This window comes from Montipora foliosa, chromosome 6 (genome assembly GCF_036669935.1).
Source record: "Montipora foliosa isolate CH-2021 chromosome 6, ASM3666993v2, whole genome shotgun sequence".
In the NCBI taxonomy this organism is placed as follows: domain Eukaryota; kingdom Metazoa; phylum Cnidaria; class Anthozoa; order Scleractinia; family Acroporidae; genus Montipora; species Montipora foliosa.
The window spans coordinates 48,030,163-48,052,662 of NC_090874.1; the positions used below are offsets into that span (position 1 = coordinate 48,030,163).

A 22,500-nucleotide genomic window follows, 5' to 3' on the forward strand; every position below is an offset into this window, starting at 1 on the left:
TGGATGGTAGTGATATCGGAAAGATGATACTTCTGACATAAAATTAATTTAAAGGAGGATGAAGAAAACTAGCAAGGTGCTGCAAACAATGAAAAAAATTTAATGTTGAGCATGAAGCAAAGCCTGAGGATTCCCCACCAAATAACAAAGCTGATGCCTGGAAATGACTGGTCTTGAACAAGTTTTAATATTTTAGTTACACAAAAACACACCTTAACTTGTCCATGTTTTCCCCAAGCATCAACTAATCCAGTGACATCTTTGATAATCCTGTAACACAACTCTGATGGTTTACAATTCATGTCCCCGCATACGATGACAGTATCAGTGGGCTGCGTCAGATGCTGAATAAACTGTGACAGCTGGTAAGACTGCACAAGGCGGTGTGACACATACTGGTGACTTTCACCGTACTCTGCATGCATCTTGAGAGAGTTGTAAATGAGATGCAACAAAAAACAGGTGTTAGGACTACATTTGATTATACCAGTCATCTTTCCAGTATTCATAACCCTAAACCAACTCACTCTGCTAAAGGCATGGGTGTTTCTGTCAAAAGTGGGACAAAATGATACCTCAAAATTTCCAACACCATATTTGCAGACAAAGTGCAAAAAAGCCTTGTGAACCAAAATCCTGATTCTACACACTAATAAGTTATGTTAGTGGAAAACTCTAAAGAACAAGAACTAGAAATGAAAAAAGGCATTATTGAGGTTTGCATGTTGATAACAAAAAAAGGTAACACTTGGATCCTCCACTTGTTTTAAAGTGATCCTGACTTTTTTGGGAGCTAAAGGAATGGTTTAGTTCCAAGGTTTTAAATGGTTAGCTTAAGCTAATCACAGAAAGTTTTGGCGGTAAAGAAAAACCAACAGAACAAGAGGAAACAATAACAAAATGTTTTAGATAGGCAACATGACCTAGTGTAGGTCACTTCCATGTGGCAACACTCCTGGAGATAGTCTCCTTTAATGCTTTGCACTTAAATTTAGAATTAATTATTTTGAAATAAATTGCAAATAGTAAGTGCAATAACTAATGCCAGAAACCCATAAGGGTTGAAACGTGTAACAGCCCCTTGTATGCTGGGAAACAAGCTTCTGAATATTCAATTTGCTAAGTACCATATTTGGAACAACAAGAGCGAGGGGTTTCCAAATATGGTAAATAGCACTGAAACATTTAACCAATCAGTTCGCACTGAATATTCGGAAGCTGTGAACGCGCGTTACACGTTTCAACCCTTATGGGTTTCTGCTAATGCCTAATAGCAGCTTTGCTAACTAATTTAAGGTAAGAATGTCTCAATACAACAAAAATTAACTTACACAGCAGGTCTAAAACACAGGTCATGGGTCACAGGTCAGTGTACATGTCAACACCGTGCTACAGATAAATAAGCAACACTCCGAAACCAAATCAGACTACTTAAATGTTGTTTCAGGTCAGGCAGGAATTTTTACATGTCACAGGTCAGGTTTACAGGTCATTGTCTGAATATCACTAAAACAACACCGAACCTTTTCTAATGGAACCTTAAGCCAAAACAATGTTTTTTGGCCTACAGTTAACATTAATAAAAGGTTAGGGTTGTTTTACCAGTGTTACAACAGTGACTTGTAAACCTGACCTGTGACCTGGCAGGTACAAAACAGAGGTCTCGGGTTATTGTTTTACCAATACAGAAAGAATTGTGAACATTCACAAAAGCTAACCTTAGGCCTAAACAAAAGTTTTCAGGCCTAAGGTTAGCATTCGTACATGGCTGGGTTTTTTCTGTGCTGGTAAAACAACGACCTGTGACATGTGTTTTGTACCTACCCCCCGTGAAAAATACCCGCTGGTTTCAAGTCTAGGGGAAACGTTTGGTTTAGTTGTTCTTCAGTGGAGTAGGAATATGAAACCTAGACCTGTAGAATGTGACCTGAGTTTACTGTAGACCCGCCTTAACTTACATGAGTAGCAAAGAAATGAATCTGTTGTTTTGGATGATCAATCACACAGTAACCAACAGCCTTGCCACCAAACCAGTCACCATGGGTGATGTTGTACATGTAGCCATTTAAGGAATAGCGGTAAGTAAAGGCATCAACAATAGGATATCGGGAGAGGACACACACACCACTACCAATGACACCACTGGACAAAAAAAAAAAAATACAGTTACCGACAGTGAAAAGATAATAAGAAAATAATATTATATTGACTATTTTCCCAATCTCATAATGCAATACCTTTTTGTGGGGTTTTTTACATAAAAACAATGCAAGTTAATTATCCATTGTTTTTCTGCAAATAACCCCTAAAATGAACTGTATTATGGGATTTGAAAAAATAGTGAATACCCAGAATTAACTTGAAAGAATACCTGTAAAAGTAATGGGAGTGTGGAAGGGCATTGCGAACCTTCTGACTGATCAGCTCAAAATCACGTCTCCTCCAAATCTGTACATACAATCAAACCTTTCAAAATACTTCTGAAAACTTATTTGAATCTCGTTACCATGCTTTTTGTAAACACTTCACTTATCGAGATGGGCTTCTTCTGCATGCAGGTACCAGAGCAGAGATTACATAAAACAAGAGACACAAAAGACAGAAAATAAAACAACTCCAACTCCAAACAAAGAATAATATATCCCAAGTGACCAAAAATACAATGCTTTCCGTGGTGATCATGAAGAGTCTAGGATTTTTTCTGGGACGACCTTTGCAAATTACCTGACTTTAGAAAATGACCATAATTCATAGCATCTGCTATCATATACCTCTTGGAGAGCCACGACATCATAACAGCCTTTCGCCAGCTCTTCAGCTATTAAGATTTTACGCTCTTCCCACATCTTTGACACATAAGGTATACCCCTGCAATGTATACACACATATAAAGCAGGTGCACAATTAAAAACGAAAGTCAGAAACGTTTCATTGTCATACTGTTTCTTTCTTTCACATTGTCATTGTCTTCCATAAGCAAGACCCTTTGTGGGGTACAAGCAAAAAATATCTTGATGAAAGTTTCTAAATGAAGGCCATGTATATTTGAACCGTGGAGAGAATCAAGTTAAGATGCTGATCATCGCAGTCATTAATCAATGTTACTTGATCATGAGCACTGCACGCGTACCACAGAGGTTTGAATCCTGTTCAAGCTTTCCTTTCGTTGCTGCTAAAGTAACGTTGATTAATAACTGAGATGATCAGCATCTTAACTTTAAAAATATTTTCATTTTTTCGAAGAAGCTTCCTTCGTAATAGACCTTTTCACGGTTCCTGACAACATCTGGGTCAGGGGAAAATGCGGCTTAAATTACAGTGAATGTATGGGATTTTGGCCGAATTCAAACCTCCACTGCAATGCAGCAGATTTTAAAAACTGTAAAACTTTTTTAGTCATTTTATTAATGTCATTCACTCAACGAAAAATTACATCATTGCGCAAGGCACAAAGTCTGAAAATTGGATATTAGAAATCTCCTCATGATGCTTCAACCTTCGTGGGAATTTGCATAATCTTATTTACAAGGGTATATATGAAAATATTACAAATTTCGTTTACGGTCGTTATAGCTTGATTCTGATCGTCATACTTCACGAAAATAATCTCAAAAGAAGTGAGTTTTGAGAGGCATTCTCGCTTTCCACAATCGTTAGACCTTAAAGGATTTATAATGGTTTGAAGTCGGCAAAATTCCCATACATTCACTGTAATTTAAGCTGTGTTCAGCTGTGTTTGCTCCCCAACCAATATGGGGTCAGAAACCGTGAAAAGGTCTATTTGATCGATTCGTTAACCTGAAAGCCACTCCAAATATGCTATGACACCTTACATACTAGAAAGCCAAAGAAAAACAACTTGAATGACAAAAAAGGGATTAGATAAAAAAAACATTACCAGCAATTCAGGGTTAAAACACGTAAAGTTGATTGCATTTCGTCCGCCATCTTCATAAAAGAGCCGACGATACAACAGCAGTCAAATTGTAACGACGAATCTCCGCCATGTAAGACCGGGTTTGGTGACCGCTTCACATCAGCCATTTGGATAAATATCCCGGATTTCCAACCGCCAAAATGGAACAGAAAATTCCCAAATTTCCGGTAGTTCCGACATTTCGGAAAAAATGGTCAACTTCGAGAGGTTGACCAAAATTTCCGAAATGAACGTTCCGGAAAAGACTATTCCATTTGATTCTAGAAGGAAAATTTTGGAAGTTTTCCTCAAATGGATCGCGCCCAGAGATCCTGGGCCTGAGCCTGGGTTCGAGGTTTGGCTAGGCCTAATTTTTGGCATAATCGGAGAAAAAATGCATAATTGTTCTAACGAGCACTGCCACGGAATAATTAGCAAATGTTAGCACTTTTTGGAGCATAAATTCATAAAATTTAGCAAAGATGGTATATTTTCTACAGAAATAAATTAAATTTAGGTAGTGTACCACAGGCACCCCAAGCTCAGTTGAGCGTGGCCGACAAAAATATAAGGATTTGTATGAGAATCCCGATAAAAAGCTGAAGAAGATAATTATATGAAATAAATCTCAATTAAAAAGCCTAACCTTATTGCCATCGTGGATAGCTTCCTTCCTGTGTGGTTATTTTCCAGATCCGACGCGATTTGAGCCATTTCACAATTTCGTGGTTGTCAACGGTTATAAGATAGGGAGACCAAGTGGCTCATGGAATTCAATATAAACAAATGACAGGTTCTGCGTGTGTCCCGCAAATAGAATCCACTGAACCATGAATACACTCTGGAAATGGTTGATTGTGTTAAGTATTTAGGAGAAACAATAACATCGGATCTACGATGCAATCAACATATCTTGAATATTACAACTAAACTGAAACCAGACTCTAGGCTTCCTGAGAAGGAACCTCAGAATTAACTCCCCAGACCTAAAATCAATCGCCTTTAAGAGCTTAGCCCGGCCCTCTGTGGAATGCGTTTCAACTGTTTGGGACCCTTATACCAAACAGAATAGGGATAAGGTGGAAATGGTCGAGCGTAGGGCAGCACTTTATGTCCTAAACTGTTACGAAAGATCTGCCAGTGTCACCAAAATGTTGGAACAACTTGGTTGGGAAAATTTAGAACTACGCAGAAAGAAAGCAAAACTAACAATGCTGTATAAAATGCGCTGTAACTTAGTTGCGATAGACCAACAGAAATATCTGCAGCCAGCTGGCCGATCCAGCAGGCATATGCACGGGCACCCAACGATAATCTTCGGTGAAACATGTGTTCGAGAGAGTCAAACTGTTATAAGAATTTTCGGTTCTACCTTGCCAAACAGCTATAGATTTCTTAACTAACACATCATCTAAAAAAATTCGCACTGAACCAGGGAAAAGTAGTCCCTTACGTTTTCGGAAGGGATATTTTTGCAATTTTCGGCACTTAAAAAGGTCACCTAGCAGTTTCGGATGAGCAAATGGTTCATTGGGAAGTTCGTAGAGGGCACGTTCAGCTAGCAATTTCTGAAAATTAAGATATCGTTCCCTAAATTTCTCGGACACTTCAATTTTCAGCTAAGATATCCGAACAGATCAAATTCTTCTAGGTGATAAACACCTCTTTGAACAGTCTTTATACATTACCAAGAGCCTGGAAATGTCTTTCTCAAACTCATTAATAATTCATAATGTGATCATCCAACCAAGAGACGCCAATTTCGTCACGTGCATGTGGTTTGAAACCCCGGTGAAACACTGGAATGACACACTATCCATGAGTTTCACGTAATATCAAACCCTTGAGTTTGATAAAGCATCAAACCCTAGAGTTTGATAAAGTATCAAATTCTAGCAAACTCATTTCTTAATTTGAATATTAGTAACACATATTTGAATACTTAAAACAGACACCAACATGAACAAACAAAGATGTATCAAGCAACTGAACCAAATGGTAATCGTAATCTTTAAATAAGCCACTGACTTCAACAACAGGTATTTTAATAAATCTCTGTTTCTGCCGTTGTTCGATTATTCCAAAGGCCCATTTCTTTTTGTAACGAGTGGACTTGGGTACCCAGTTTTGGACCAGATTAACCTCTTCTTCGGCTGTTTTGGCTTGCCGAAAACATGACAACGCCATATCTCATTAAGAATGACCGAATTGAGATCAAGGGATGTATATGTGTTCCGCTTTAAACAATGACGGTCTTCAGGGACTTGTGACACTGCTAAAATATTTGACAACAAAGGCCAATAATTACTGAAAAAGAACAAAAAAAGTTTTTTATATTCCGCGTAAGATGCCAAAATAAGTGAGAATTTTTTCATTGTTCTTGGTTAATGATGCACGATTGAGAAGCAATTTCACAAACTCGTGCTTCGTGTTTCATCAGGGTGTCCAAACACTCGAAAACAATAAAAGCACTCGGCCTATGGCCTCGTGTTTTCATCAGTTTTCTCGTGTTTGGAAACCCTGATGAAACACTCTCACTCGTTTTTGAAATATTACATCAAAGGCTTTTGGCTTAATTTGCTCGTTGGGTGCCCTTGCTTGTTTCGAAAGTGGCCCCGTATTCTATAGTTTAGCCTTAATAACATGGGTTGGTTTTTTGTTTTCTAATTTATGTGAATGAGTGAATTAGAACGTAAAAATAATAGGCCTTTTCCGAGTTCATACCTGCCTCCTCTTCAAAGCGAGTCTAAGTGCGAAGTTTTTGTTATGTAAATTAGTTTTCATTCAAATGGAAGCTAGAACTAATTACCATAACAAAAACTTCGCCCTTGGACTCGCTTTCAACTGTGGTTGATGTACATTTAGCTTCAGATCCAGCTTTTTTCATTTGTTACATAACAAAGAAAAATTTGAAAGACATGCGACATGATACTATCAGTCACACGCCAGGTCATCAGACGGCTATCTGTTGATGTTGAGTCAGGCTGGGCAGCGGACACCGAATGGTTAACAATTATTCCACTAGCTCTTGTTGGATATGAAATGGTAAATAGCCAACGAGGCGCGTAGTTCTGAGTTGGCTATCACCAGTCTCATATCCAACAAGCGCCAATGGAATAATTGTTTTGTTAAATTTTCATTAAATTCGTAACGCTTGAACTCTTGAAAATCGAAACCAAGGCAAAACTTATGCAATCAGCTTCCATATTAGGTTATACGGTATGACCGAGATGAGTGAACCAATCAGGGAGCTAGAAACGCGATACCCGAGGCCGAAATGCTAATATTACAGTTCGATGGCCAGAAAAAATAGACGAACAAGGTAAGCGTGCAACTGAATCTAACTCTCTGAAATAAATCAGTCTCAGGAAAAGATACCTACATTAGCCTAAATATTTGAAGCAATTTTCTGGATAAGCTTTCTCCTTGAAAGGACTTAAAAGTACTTATGATTCCTTACAGTTTGTTTTCCCGTCGGCAACGGTTCGGCACTTCATTTCTCATCACTACTGTCTCTGATGACCAGCATTTCCCTCTTTTTGTACATCCCCAGTTCCCGTTCCATCCACAAGGCACTTAATTGGGTGGTATTGAACTGCAGCGTTCCAGTTAATTTTTTCAAGTGGGGTCATTAAGACCATTTCAGGGGTCACCCAGATGTCGTGCCAGCAGAGACCCTTTGTCTCACACGTTTAATTATTTTGTAATGTCCTGTCCCATTTTGAGGTATTTTAAAGTTAATTGACCCAATGCAAAAATGGCCGCCAACAAATTATTCTTTCGTTTTTGTGTTAATTAGCCTAACTAGCCTCTTTCACACGCGTAAAATTGAAATAATTTGGGCTGTAAAACGAGGCAAGTTTGTTGCACGATGACGACTAACGCGACCACCACGACCACCACTACCACTACCACCACCACTACCACCACCAATACCACTACAACAACTACAACTACTACAACAACTACAACAACAACAACAACAACAACAACTATTTCTCAGAGCAGAGAAGAGAAACAAGAAAGTCAACCCACATATGACACTGGTGGAAGGCGAGTGCTCTCACCACTGCGCCACCCCTGCACCTTGTTGATAGCAGGTGCCATTATAAACAAACTGAGTGGTGTTGAGATTAAAAGTTAACAGATCAACTAAATCTTTCACGGGTTAAGAGGTTCTTTGTCCCAGGGAAGCGTCTTCTGTAAGTCCTCTTTCTGCAACCTTGGTAGCAAGATCAACAGGAATCTTGGTGAATAGAGAGACAACGTGAAACGAAACCAAATTGCGTTCTGCGTCAAGAGTTGTACCTCTAACAAAATCCGGACACTCACATGCAGGAATTCGTAGCCGTGTAATCTTTGTTTCTATCGACAAGCGATAAAAACGCCCGCAAGAGAAATCGAAATCGTATAAGTAGGAGAATTGACAAAAGAGACCATAGGACTCAAAGGAATTCCATGATTGAAGATTTTTGGCCAACCATAAAACCAAAGGGCATAAGCCATCGCTACTATAACTTTTGTACGTAGACTAAGCCTGTCAGCTTTCTTGAAATCAACTAACATTCTATTAACCTTTCTTTGAGTCTTGCTAATGGGATCAGAGCTTAGAAGCTATATTTGTATGTGGAAGCCGTGAGATTTTAACTGCTTCGTCGTCATAATTGGCGGAGTAATTTGAAGTTATTGGAAATGATGGTTTTGACTGCAGAGTTGTGGGGGTGAAAAAACAGTGAGTGAGAATGTGAATGGAATTCTCTCGTTCTCTACCTTCCCTGACATTTGTAGTGCTGTCTGCGCAAACAGTGGCTACAATGGCTAAGTTCAAACAGTGGCACTAAAAACCTTCGGTATATCTCGTTCTTAAGCATAAAAAAAGGTGAGGCATCCCATCTGGCGACGATCGTCACTGACCCGTGCAAGAGATGGAAGTACAATGGAAACTTACTTATCCATGTAGAAGAATCATTTAATCAACAGTTACATACACATCTTGGTCACGTAAGTGACTACAGTCAACATCGTAATGTACACAGGAAAACGTATAATACAAGGAACCATCAGATATTTCGATGATACAGTCCATAAATGTGTTAGATCTTTGAACAGCAGACAACACCATACCTATGATATTGTTCTATTCTAGTGTAAAAACAAAATGAAATAACAAGTAGCATTTGTAACCAGGGATATGGAAGCAAGATAGAGTCACTTGATTTAAAAAAACTTGTCACACAAAAACAACTCTTCAGGCATGCTCTTGTGATCATGTTTCCAACTGGAAAAGCTGCAATAAACATTAATAGACGAAAAAAGAGAGAGATGATATTTACGATCACGACCACGGCCACCACGACCACGACCACCACCGCAACCACCACCGAGATCACCACGACCACCAACACCACTACCACGACCACCACCATGACCACGAGCACCATGACCACCACCACGACCACCATGACCACCACGACCACGACCACCACCGCAGCCACGACCACGACCACGACCACCATGACAACCACCACCACCACCACCACTACAACCACTACAACTAGTACAACAACAACTATAACTCCAACTACCACTACCACTACCACTACAACAACAAGAACAACTATTTCTAAGAGCAGAGAATAGCACCCAGGAAAGTCAACCCACATACAGTCAAGGAAACTGGAGAAACGGCAAAAAAAAACCATGTAACACTGACCTGAAATCACCATGAAAAGCTTGCTCCATTACCCACCTACCTTTCCGAGCACCTAATTCTAAGATGATGAAAGGTTTCTCAGAAACTCTTCCTACCAAAATAAAGCCTACCAAATGCCCAGCAAGTTGAAAAAAAAAAAAAACACGAAGCAAGGAAAGCGAAAAGAGAGGGAAGGAGAGAAAGCGAAAAGTGAAAGTCAAAAGTGTTAAGCTACTTTTAAACCCAAAAACTTTCGAAATTTTGCTTTCTGCGTATGCCGAACTTTGCAAGCGCATATTTTACACCTGGCTGAAAAGGCCGCGGAGTGTACAACCTGGAAACGGGTTTCTAGGGAAGTTTAGCTCTTAAACAGCACGACAGTGACCAAAAAACTCCTCAACTAGCTTCAAAACGTGTTTTTCGGCCAAATCTCTAGTAGCCAAAGGGTTAATACGTATTTTAGGAATGCGCATGCGTTCTGTACTAACTTTTCTTACCACATGAGCAAGAACAAGGAAAAAAATCACAACTATAGACTACCCTTAGTTTTCATTACATTAATAGAGGAGCTACCGTAGTCAAGGGGTTAATCACGTATGGCTCAGAGACCGATTAATCTCTCCCTCTTTGGATCGAAAGTAGCACGGGGGACCCCAAACAGAGTTTTTGCAATTTTTTTTTTCTCAAAGCCTTTGATTACTATCTAGCAAAATACGTCCAGCTTTATCCACGGTCCCATCTTGTGACATCATCACTTTTAACGGTCAGGAACAGCTTCGTCCACTAACTTGTGCAGGGAGAAGAGATTGCTCAAATTATACCAGAATGAGCACAATTCAGTCAAGGAAACTGGAGAAACGGCCAAAAAAAACCACGTAACACTGGCATGAAATCACCATGAAAAGCTTGCTCCATTACCCACCTACCTTTCTAAGCACCTAATTCTAAGATGATGAAAGGTTTCTCAGAAACTCTTCCTACCAAAATAAAGCCCACCAAGTTGAAAAAAAAAACGAAGCAAGGAAAGCGAAAAGAGAGGGAAGGAGAGAAAGCGAAAAGTGAAAGTCAAAAGTGTTAAGCTACTTTTAAACCCCAAAACTATGTCGAAATTTTGCTTTCTGCGTATGCCGAACTTTGCAAGCGCTTATTTTGCACCTGGCTGAAAAGGCCGCGGAGTGTACAACCTGGAAACGGGTTTGTAGGGAGGTTTAGCTCTTAAACAGCACGACAGTGACCAAAAAGCCCCTCAACTAGCTTCAAAACATGTTTTTCGGCCAAATCTCTAGTAGCCAAAGGGTTAATACGTATTTTAGGAATGCGCATGCGTTCTGTACTAACTCTGTTTACCACATGAACAAGAACAAGGAAAAAAAATCACAACTATACAATAATAGACTATCCTTAGTTTTAAGTACACTAATAGAGGAGCTACCGTAGTCAAGGGGTTAATCACGTATGGCTCAAGGACCGATTAATCTCTCCCTCTTTGGATCGAAAGTAGCACGGGGGACCCCAAACAGAGTTTTTGCAATTTTTTTTTTCTCAAAGCCTTTGATTACTATCTTGCAAAATACGTCCAGCTATATCCACGGTCCCATCTTGTAACGTCATCACTCTTAACGGTCAGGAACAGCTTTGTCCACTAACTTGTGCAGGTAGAAGAGATCGCTCAAATTATACCAGAATGAGCACAACACGGACGCCAGAGTCTGGGAATCGAACCAGGGTACACTGGTGGAAGGCGAGTGCTCTCACCACTTCGCCACCCCTGCACCTTGTTGATAGCAGGTGTTATTATAAACAAATTGAGTGGTGTTGAGATTAAAAGTTAACAGATCAACTAAATCTTTCAAGGGTTAAGAGGTTCTTTGTCCCAGGGAAGCGTCTTCTGTAAGTCCTCTTTCTGCAACCTTGGTAGCAAGATCAACAGGAGTCTTGGTGAATAGGGAGAACCGAATGTTTGGAGCGAGAGAGAACGACAACCACCCAACAGAATACTAGTAATAGCCTATACTTAGTGCAAGAAGTTACTCCACAAATTATTTCCTTGGGCATTAAACCGTTTGTTATTTTCAAAAATTGGTTTAATTGGTTTCCTTTTGTTCAGTAGTGTTCAGGAATCGATTTTTTGTTGACAACTGGAAGTTAATAACAATCATCTGTACTCTTTTGGACCGAAGATATCGAAAAGGAAACGCCCTTGAAAGGAAACCCTTTTAAAATCGGTGCCCATACCTACAAACTGCAGATATGCACACAATTATTACATCTAATCACTTTCCTTTCCAGGGTGCTTAATGCTTTTATAACATTTTTCAAAGAAATAAACATTAAACTACAGATCTCTACCATCACAAACTTATTTTATATGTGCGTTTGGAAGACATATTTTTATGCATTTTGTAAAACTGACCATATTTATGATTTCTAATCAAGTTATAAGATAAGCAAATGGAGAGTGAGTTGTCTTATCCAACGTTAGATGGTTTTCTTACTTACTTGACCCATAAAGGCGCTGTTACACTCGGCAATTTTTCCAGCAACTTGTCTCTCAGTTTTGTTTCGACAAGAGTTCTCACACTGCAAAGCTATTCGCTTGAGGTCTGTTACACTGGGCAACGTTTCCTGCAATTTGTCTCGCTTTCGATGATCTCATGAGGTTAAAGGAACATTTCACTGGCTGATGACGCAATCCGTTGCGACACAAGTTGCAGGGCAGATTTCACAGCACGCATCGCTTGAAACCTTCGTTGCTAATTTGCGTAAAACAATGCGCAAAGTAGCAATGGATTTTACTTTCCGCGAAGGGTTTTGCAATTTGTCTCACCTTGTTTTTGGTAGTGGTAAAGTGTGCAACTTGCAACTTGTCTCGTTATTGCATGAAAAATCGCAAAATGCAACAGAGCCTTACATTAAATTAGAGTTTCAGTTTAAAACGTAAGTTGAACATTCGGTTGCGTTACATGACCATGGTCTCCAAATACCATCAGTTTGACCCTTGCGACGGAAATGGTCTAAATTAAAGGCCATACTATAGGCTGCCTGTAGCCTTTTGTTCCCTTGAGGCTCAAACCAAAAGTTTCAACCAACTGTACTATTTGGAAGGATTGAATCTACCCCAGCTGTTTCACATAACATCAAATGTTGTGGTACCAAATGAGACACCAATCATTTCTTAACAAGGTGCGCTCATTAATGTGACGTAAAAGTTTATCATAGCAACGAAAATGCCTTCTAAAAAATGCCCTATATTTTGTCTTCAAAAGCTTGTATCTCAGAAACGAACTCCGTGACCCCCATTTTTTATTGCTCAAAAGTGGACGGTTAGCAAGCTAAGATAAAAAGTGAAAGAAAAGATAAAACTCTTTGCAAAGGTATAAAAAATTCTCTGCAGCGGATTCAGAGCCACCTTAAAATTTTCCAGTTGTGAAGGTGGCTATGAATATGCTCCAGAGATTTTTTTCTAACTTTGCAGCCGATTTGTTAGTTCCCAAAAAACTATTATTCCAAGAATTGAACTACTTTCGAATGCAAACACATTCTTTCACTTTGCTTAAAAACACCACCGATAACTCGAGGGAGTAAGCCCTACAAAGAACTTGGAAATTTATTAAGAAAAGAAAAACGTCTTCTTTATTCCTGACGATTTTATTCATTTGTTATGCAGAAGAACAGGAAAAAAAATTTTACCCGTCGTTTCCCTTCTATTTTGTGATCTTTGAATGTTGCAAATGACACATCTCTTTTTCTTATGACGGTAAAAGTCTGATGTTAACGGTCATCAGCAAAAGTGTTTTTTTTCTTTTCTTTCGAAACTGGCTTACACTCATAGAACAAAAACAGTTTCAAAGAACTAAATAAAACATCATTTTTAGCAACTCAACTATAGCACTATGATTTTGATCGCCATTCGAGCAACACTGACCTTTGAGATTATATGAGAAACGAAGTATAAAAATAACGGGTAAAACTAGCATTTTACTATAGATCTAAGCTTTCTGTCATAATTTCACTTACAATAATCTCAGTCTGTTGGTTTAGTTAAAGCAGTAAACTTCTACTAAGCCTTTGGAGCTTGTTCTACTGGTAAAACCATGTTTGTTAACCCGTTCTACTTTTGTTTTTACAAGTTCGGCAATCACTTAAGTGTCCGGCTCTGCTAGGTTGTCTTCTAGCATCTTTGACATCGATTCTGAAAAAAGAGAAAAATAAATAAAACAGCTCTAAATATAGCTGGTTCTTTTGAGTATACACAATGCGCCGATGCGAATGGCTACCTGCAGGACGATGCTGTCTTCGAATTCCTTACAAAAGATGACGTTTAGAGATCTATGGGAGATTCATAGAACGGAAACACCAACAGAGACATCACGAGGTGATAAATGACCCATCTTCAGAAAAGGCTGAACGAAAACAGTTTTTCCACCAATGTGAAGTGTATCCTTTAAATATGCTACTGTGCATGCGTGAAAAGCATGTGGAAATTACATTTATGACAAAAGCGTGTTAGAGGAAACTTTGAATTCTTTACACTACGAAGCGACGATAATAGACAAATCTGTTGGGAAGGCTAGCACGTTTGACGTCTTCATTCCTTCTCTCCCCTCCCCCCTCATTCAATGTTGTGCAAAGCTGAATGGTTTTAGTGGGAAATTGTTGAGTTACCCTCCAACATTGAATAGAGGGGAGGGGTCTATATAAGAAAAGGTGAAACTATTTCTTTTGCGCTTTAACAGAAGCGGGTTGAAGTACATACAGCTATGGTGCGGTTCATTTACATAACCTTCCCAACTACTTTTGTCTATTGTAGCATCTCGTTATCATGCCATCTTAGGCCTATTTGATTCCTATCGTCAATTTTCCAATTTGAAAGTATTCTTGTTTCTGAGTTAAACTCGAACTTCACCTACCATTTTTTTGGAAATTCCAGCGTGACATCATCGCCAACCAGCAAAAATGGCGCCCAGTGCTTTATAGAGCAATACTGCTTTGACTCTCGGAAAGATTTCATTGCTTGTTGAAGAGCTGCACTTGCGCTTTTTCCATCTACCAGGTGCTGGTAGAAGCTCCTCATGAAAAGCAACGTTACCTCGTCATCAATTGCCCAGAGTGACACCAAAACAGACCGAGCTCCAGCACACAGGAAAGCCCTTGCAATTCCCATCACTCCTTCAGACTTCACTTCCCCCCGGCCACTGTGACAACAGCTCAGCACAACTAGCCTTGCTCGAAGAGAAATTGTCTGAACATCCGACATTTTCAAAATGAAGTCTTCCCCTTTGGGGATTTGCGATTTCCGTTCGATATTTGGGGCTAAAGCAATTTCTCCCGTTTTTTGGCATCCATGTGCTGCAATGTGAACTAAAGCAACTGATCTCATACTTTTCAGCACCTCAGCTTTCGTGGCACTTTTTCCAGTCAGCGGTGTTGTCTGCAGAAGTTGTCCAATCATCTCTACTTCTTGTTTTGCGCACGGAAGCTGTTCAAAAATGGGTTCCCCTTTCTTGTTAATAACTTCCTTCAACCACGGATCACCTACAAGCAGTGCTCCAGTCTTACTGTGGAAGTCTTCAGGTGCACCAACGATCACATTAAAAGCAGTCAACGAGGGAACGGTGCGGATCCTGATAGATTCACTCAACGCAGAATATGGAGCCAAGCAAAATGGTCCATCGGGAACAACGATTAACTCATTTCCTTGGAGCAAGTCTGCAATTGGCCCGAGTAAGACATCATACAACGGTTGTAAAGAGTCAACGGAGGATGAAGATGGTACAACTGCTTTCTCACTGATAGGTTTTTTGCTGCAAGACAGGTCATCGCGTAGTGGATCCAATGAACGATTCTCGCATCTGACACCATCCCCTACGCCGATCCCTTTCAAAATAGTTTCCATCAACAAATCAGCACTTCCATTTGCGATTTCGTTTTGTCGAAAGCTGATCTTGCTGTCTTTTCTTAGCACCCAAAACGTGATCTTGTTCTCGTCAAGTGCCACAAAAACGGCTTGTGAAGGTAAAAGCTCTAATGCAGCTATAAGAGTTTGATTCGGAGCAAGTGCAGAAAATGACTGAGAGTCAATGCCGTATTGATCTTGCAAAATATCGCTCGAAGCCTGTGCTCGACCTTTCTCAGCAGCATACAAAGCTTCTTCAATCTCTCCATTCTTCAAAAGTGTCCTCCACAGAGCAGTGTATGCCACGCGATAAGAATCACGAAAAGTTACTTTTAATTCATCTTCTGACTTCAGATTATGCCTTGTTTCATCAAAATGTTTTATACTTGAACGATAACAACTGAGTGCATTACTCAAGGAACCCAACAATTCATGATCATGACCTAGCGAATACCACGCGATTCCCTCTCTTAGAAAGTCTCCAATTTCCTTGAAAATACTAAGACTGTGTTCATGGTATTCCATGGCTTCCTTAAAATAACCTAGATTGCAGTAGGCATTTCCTAGATTTACATACGCTGATCCCTCCCCATTCCTATCCCCTACTTCTTTAGCAATACTAAGATGCTTTTCGTAGTACTCAATGGCTTGTTTAAAATTACCTAGACTAAGATAGGCATTTCCCAGATTTCCATAGGTTGATCCCTCCGCAGCCCTATTACCTACTTTTTTAGCAATACTAAGACGTTTTTCGTAGTACTTAATGGCTTCTTTAAAATTACCTAGATTGCGATAGGCAATTCCCAGATTTCCATAGGCTGATCCCTCCCCATCCCAATTACCTACTTCTTTAGCAATACTAAGATGCTTTTCGTAGTACTCAATGGCTTGTTTAAAATTACCTAGATTGCAATAGGCATTTCCCAGATTTCCGTAGGTTGATCCCTCCCCAGCCCTATCCCCTACTTCTTTGGCAATACTAAGATCTTTTTCGTAGTACTCAATGGCTTCTTTAAAATTACCTAGATTGCGATAGGCAATTCCCAGATTTCCATAAGCTGATCCCTCCCCAGCCCTATTACCTACTTCTTTAGCAATACTAAGATGTTTTTCGTAGTACTCAATGGCTTGTTTAAAATTAGCTAGACGAAGATACGGAATTCCCAGATTTCCATAGGTTGATCCCTCCTCCGCCCTGCAGCCTATTTCTATGAAAATATGTAATGCTTGTGCATAACTTTTTATGGCCTGTTGATAATCAGGTAGGTTGAGGTAAGCACCGCCGAGATGAAAATGAGCCCTTCCTTCACGATATCTGTCTCCTACACTTATCGCAATGGCAAGCTCTAGCATTCGCTGCTCTACAGCCTCTAACTTCCTATCTACCATTCTTCAATAACTAAATGACAATTAAAACTTTTTCCATAGGATGATCCAATGTCAAATCGATGTCAAATGAAGCTGGAAGGAAAGAAAGATAAAGACGCTTGATGTTTAGTCTGCTTTTTAGCTTCGAAACGAAAACGTTCTTCCCACCCTATTCCTCCCAGGGTGATTAGTTAAGGGGTGGTATCAACGGGTTAACACGGGGGATTTGCCCTCACCTTTGCAGGAAATCAATTACGATTCTAGATGAAATAATTCATTTGTTTTCTTACAAAAAACGGCCACAGAATTAGATAACAGAGCGAGAAGCATAAAATAAGAAGAGGTTATGGATGACTGTAGCTTACCAATAACTCCAAACCCCACCCCCCCTCCCCTTTCTTTTTTTCACAAGTCAAACACTGAGCAAAACAGTTGTGCTTTACTTGCTTAATCGTCAAACAAATAAAATAAAATAACTCATATCGAGTTCGGCAGTTGCAAAATTTAGCATCGCATTGCCAATGAAAACCGAGTGAGCCAGAATGCTAGCACAATAGTGAACTAACGCTTTGGAAAGAACAAGAGCTTTAAATATTCCTTCTGAAAAATTGCTTCTTGAATCTTTTCGCATTCATGCCACTTTGTTTTGCATTTGACTTACCAATGGCTATATGACAAAACGCGTTTCATTTAATCGGAGGTCTAAACGTCACTTATCACTAAAAACCCAGAACAATGACAACTTAAGCAAAGAAGAACTTAAGGGAAAGGACTCGTCATAAAATGTCCTATTCACTTTTTTGATCATAGTTGACTGGGTGTTCGTAATAAGTTATGAATGCACGCCAAGGATCAACGGTTCATTGAGCAAGTTAGAGAATTTATTTGTCAGCTATTGGAGCTTTAAAATTACAAACTGTGAAACATCATAAGTCCTTCACATGTAGAAAGGAATTGCATTGGGTTTGGGAAAGAACATGATAATTTGTGTTTGAAGCCTTTTTGAGGGGGACGTGGGGGGGGGGGGGGGCATTGAGGTCTATTAGAGACTGTAAACCCCCTTCCCCTTGTACAAACTGAATATCTGAACAAAATACTTTGTTGACGTACGCATGATATGGACTAAACTTATATTCATGTTATAGGTATTTGTGGATGCCTTGGTTGTGAATAACACATATCCTCTAGTTTGTCTTTTCGGCTTCAATGTAAGAGATCCAGATCCCCCAAAAATAAAATCGTCCCTAAGTGGATGGTAATACATCGCAACAGAGGACTTAAGGTAGTTGAAGAGACCAGAAAGAAAGATTTTGCTACCAAATGCATGAGTGGTATCCGGATAAGGCGGGACAGTGAACTGTCACGAGAAAAGAATAGCGACAATTAAATAGTCATGTATGGATGGAGTTTTCGAATAAGTTCAAAAAACAAGAAAGTATGAGATAAAAACTCAAGTTTACCACGAAGCAGGACTTAAGCAAATATCGATCAACGCTTTACTTCTCCACTTATGAAAAACTATGACCAAAAAATCAGTTCTCCTATTTTTTTTGGATTTCAAAACTATGTTAACTAAACACTAAGCGACCCAAGTTTTAAGCCTTGATTTCAAAAAGACACCTGTTTATTTTAAGGACGTTCGCGCTAATTGTTTGTGGGCAACGTTATTGCGCAGGTAACGCGACTGGAATATGTCACGCATTACTTCGAGCATTAGTGAAGTTGAGGTTTTAAAACCTTTGCAAAAACCGTGGACTATAAGTCTTGCACAGCGTTGGATCAGAGAAGATCGTGATCAGTCAAAATTGATTTAAAATATTTATGAAAGTCAAGTGGACTACTGCACGACTGATATTCGCGAGGTTTTATCAGTCGTGCACTAGTCTACTTGACTTTCATACAAATTTTTCAAGCATCAGTTAAAATAACATGGCGACAAAAACGCCGAGGAAAAAATTCCAGGCCGGCAAAAGAATGGCACATTTATTTTCGAATCATCATGAAACTTCAAAGAGAAGTGAGCGTGAGGATGGAAAAGCTCTGGAAAAGGTAGCTGATCGAGTAGACTAGTGGCTGAAAGTTTGGAAAACTCGAGGACGAAACGTTGCGTAAATTTAATGGGGCTGTTTCTTTTTAATGTTTTTATTACCCTACGAACTTAAGTTCAACGTGAATGCATGTTTTTAAAGTTCTTTTCTTTTACTTTCGTGAAAATTGAGCAGTATTTTCGTCCTCGTCCGCTCGAATAGTGCGGACCTGCGTGGAAACAATCAGCGATTGAATTTCACAAAAAAACACACTCCAGAGGATGAGCATGACGGCAATGGAGAGATATTATACAAAACACCAACCAAATGAAGATGACCCCTGCTTAAAACTTCGTTGCTATGCTCGAGAAAGGTTTTTTTCCTGGTAAAAACCTTTCATCTCTTCAACGATCGATCCTCTCTTGGGTTCCAGTCCTTGCCCGACAGGTCATGCAAAAGCGTGACAAACGAACTTTTCCAAGAGCTTTGCAAAATCACATCGATTTTACTGGTTCAGATCATCGGTGACCCCTATTTTTTTAATCATGAATGACTTACTTTACTTACTATCTACAAAATACGATGAAATGAAAAAATTCTCACCGTAAGAAGTTATCTTTTTTTAACATTTTCTTTCCTCGTGCCATCGAATTCTGGTAGTGGTTGCAACGGATAGAGCTTACGAAAACGCTCGTCGAGGATGAACTCTACTGTTTACCACATCCCTAGCGGCATACAATTATCTAAAAATCTCACTCCTAAAAACCTATGCACGGAAACTTTCACTCCAACAGTTTATTTTTATGATTTTCGATGGATGAGCAGATGAGCCTACATCTCGCTATTATATGACCGATTTCTCGAAAATAACGCATTTTTCCACTGCCATTTTCTCCAAAACAAAGTCGGTGACCCCCATTTTTTTTTTCATTTTTGGAGTATGTACTTTATGACCTAACTCTAGGCGAGAAATGAAGAAAATCTCACCGTAGGAAGATTTTGGCGCGAACGTCCATAACTAGAATTTTCCTTTTTAATGGTCCGCCATTACTAACTTTGAATATTTGAGAGAGCTGGATCGAGGAGAAAATAACGACAAAGACTCATGAGTTAAAGAATGCAATGGATGAGTACGAAGCTTTAGTTAATTAATATGCAGCACGGGAGTTTCGGGCTTTCAGACTTTTAAACCAGTGTTTTGCATATAAAACGGCCTGCGTTTTAAGCTGGTGAGTAAATGACGTCACTTTCCCTAGATCCAACCCTCTGAGGTCCCATCGGTTAGTTTTGAACGTGAGTATTGGCGGACCGTGAAATCCAAAATTTACACTCAAAGTAAACAGCCTTTGGATAAATATCCAAGCTCAAAATTTTGCCAGTGAGGTGTTAAGCAAACACACTGAAAATCTGAAGAAAAACAGAAATGATTTTTTGATCATAGTGGCACTTTAACTGCAGCGCGCCTGACACTTTTGTTCAATTCAAACAAGCGTAACGGTTGTTTTGTAAAGCCTGCAGGTCTAGGATATTGTTAATTCGTCCTGAATTTTAATCGGCCGTTGGCGAACCGGTCCAGTCAAGCACACAGCGCTAGTTTCAATACTCTTGAAGTATTAAAGTATTTACAATCATTAGGATGAACTTGAAAATTACTGACCTTTTTTCCTCAGTGAGTCACTCAGAAAGACACAGCATAGTAATTAGAGCGCGACCAAAGAACGAAATCTGCAGTCTGATTTTAAAAAGAAAAGGAAAAAAAAAGCAAAAAAGAAACATGAATAACAAAATGGAAATACTCTTTTTTCTTGGAATGGTCCGTACCTCACGAATTACTTTCTTTGCCTCACTGTACTAGAAACATACATTTCGTTTCCGATCCTTTGTCACAGTGTGAAACTAATATAGAACATTTAGCATGAATTAAACTTTAAAAAAAGTAACTATAACAAGCTGTAATGGTGTCAAAGCAAAACGCACGCATTTTTTTTTTAAAATCGAGTTCTAAGATATAGTGATGTAGTGACAAGAATTTTTTTTGATAAGCTTAGCAAACAGAAGAGCATTTCTTGAGCCAACCTAATCTCAATTAACAATCTGACCATAGAATTGATTTCTCCTATGGAGCACTTAACTTACCTTTTGCAAATAATTTAAAAGACTGCGTTTAAACAATTCAGAGATTACAGCAGAACAAGAAAACAGCAGTTTGGGAGAGTCGTGTTTACTTGGCGAAGGCACAGAAAGTGATTTGTTCAGTTGCAGTTTTGAATATATAGCGGAAATCATTCTATTATCAGCTCTGTGATATCACATTGTTTGGACTCCAGCATTATCACAAATAAACGGAAAATGAAATTACACCCAGTAAAGATAAAAGAAAAAAAGTCTCCGGCTTTAACAGTACCCGACGATTTAGATAATTATGAGCCTTACTGCCATTAAACATGCACAGCTAACTAAACCAGCACGCTTATTTATTCTGCTCTCAGAGCTTTACGGCAGGGGAAGCATCGAAAACCAAGCACTCGAAAACGAAGAACATAGCACGAAGCACACAAAAGGTCGAAATCGAAATAAGCACCCTAAGTCGAAAACGAAGCGGAATCCCAACTCGAAAACCAAGCACCCAATTTTCCATTAGAAGATCGCTTTGGCTATAGACAAAAACCAAATCTGTTATTGTTGATCAGAATGAAAATCAACTTTCTAAAGATCGTTTTTCTGCTGTTTCTTACCATATCTTCGAGTTTAGCAAGTTGGGTTGGCAGCAGAAAATCACTATGGTCTTTAAATCCTTAAATGGTCATACACCCGAGTATCGAAGCGATGTATTTATCAATCGATCTGACGCGGCTACTAAATATTCACCGAGGGACACCGTGAACAAACTTGCTGTTCCAATACCATTTTTTTGGAAGACAGTTTTAGCTATGGTGGTGCGGTGCGGTGCGGTGCGGTGCGGTGCTTTGATCTGGTGTCTGATTCATTAGATGTTTTACTTCCTGTGATCACGAAAATAGTAAATGCACCTTTGTCTCAGTATTGCTCACTTCCCTTCCAAGTGGAAGGAAGCGATCGTAAACCCTTTGCTTAAAAAGGGCGCCAAGGACTCTGCTTACAAGAACTTGCGACCACTCAACAATCTATTATTTGTATCCAAGATTACTGAGAGGGCAGTATTTGACCAGTTGTACACCCGCGTTACAGATAATGAACTATTTCCTGTATTTGCAGTCGGCTTACAGGAAATCACACAATACTGAAACGGCGCTGCTTAAAATAGTTAAAGACACCCTTCTTAACGACATCCTGATTGACATGAATCGCCAGCACGTGTCTTTGCTGGTATTGCTTGATTAAGCGCAGCATTTGATACGGTTGACCACGCCATACTCTTGCGGCGCCTAGAAACGTCGTTTGGTGTCACAGGAGATGTTCTCAAATGGTTCGCCTCCTACTTGTCTGGTCGCTCTCAGTGTGTTGCGGTCAATGGAGAACTGTCAGACAGATCTCACCTATCATTCGGTGTTCCTCAAGGGTCATGAAGGACCGCTGCTCTTTTCTGTCTATGCTAGTAAGCTGTTTGAAGTTATTAAAACCT

The 22,500-nt window shown here is 39.5% G+C and overlaps 2 protein-coding genes across 4 annotated transcripts in view; both read right to left on the reverse strand.

Annotated features, from left to right (window-relative positions):
* LOC138007543 (putative neutral sphingomyelinase) overlaps nt 1-3,964 on the reverse strand; it is a 6,983-nt gene extending 3,019 nt beyond the window's left edge. The window contains exons 1-5 of one of the 3 annotated variants that reach the window (XM_068854519.1): nt 3,899-3,964; nt 2,772-2,868; nt 2,372-2,448; nt 1,959-2,142; nt 213-425 (exon numbers count right to left, since the gene is read on the reverse strand). In XM_068854519.1, coding sequence (XP_068710620.1) covers nt 213-425; nt 1,959-2,142; nt 2,372-2,448; nt 2,772-2,868; nt 3,899-3,954 — 627 coding nt within the window. In that variant the 5' untranslated portion in view covers nt 3,955-3,964. Of the gene's footprint in view, nt 1-212; nt 426-1,958; nt 2,143-2,371; nt 2,449-2,724; nt 2,869-3,898 lie in introns of all 3 variants that reach the window. The other 2 variants (XM_068854521.1, XM_068854520.1) reach the window with 2 other exon arrangements.
* A 7,718-nt stretch (nt 3,965-11,682) lies between these two features.
* On the reverse strand, nt 11,683-21,152 carry LOC138004912 (tetratricopeptide repeat protein 28-like). Its single transcript, XM_068851211.1, has 4 exons — nt 21,036-21,152; nt 20,557-20,631; nt 14,519-16,965; nt 11,683-13,800 (listed from the first exon to the last, which is right to left on the reverse strand). Coding segments are annotated over exons 3-4 (2,376 nt in total). The 5' UTR covers nt 16,894-16,965; nt 20,557-20,631; nt 21,036-21,152; the 3' UTR covers nt 11,683-13,799.
* Nucleotides 21,153-22,500: the final 1,348 nt, after the last annotated feature.

Excerpts from the sequence above, each read along its gene's own strand:
- LOC138004912 (XM_068851211.1), bottom strand. The coding sequence starts at position 16,893 with ATGGTAGATAGGAAGTTAGAGGCTGTAGAGCAGCGAATGCTAGAGCTT.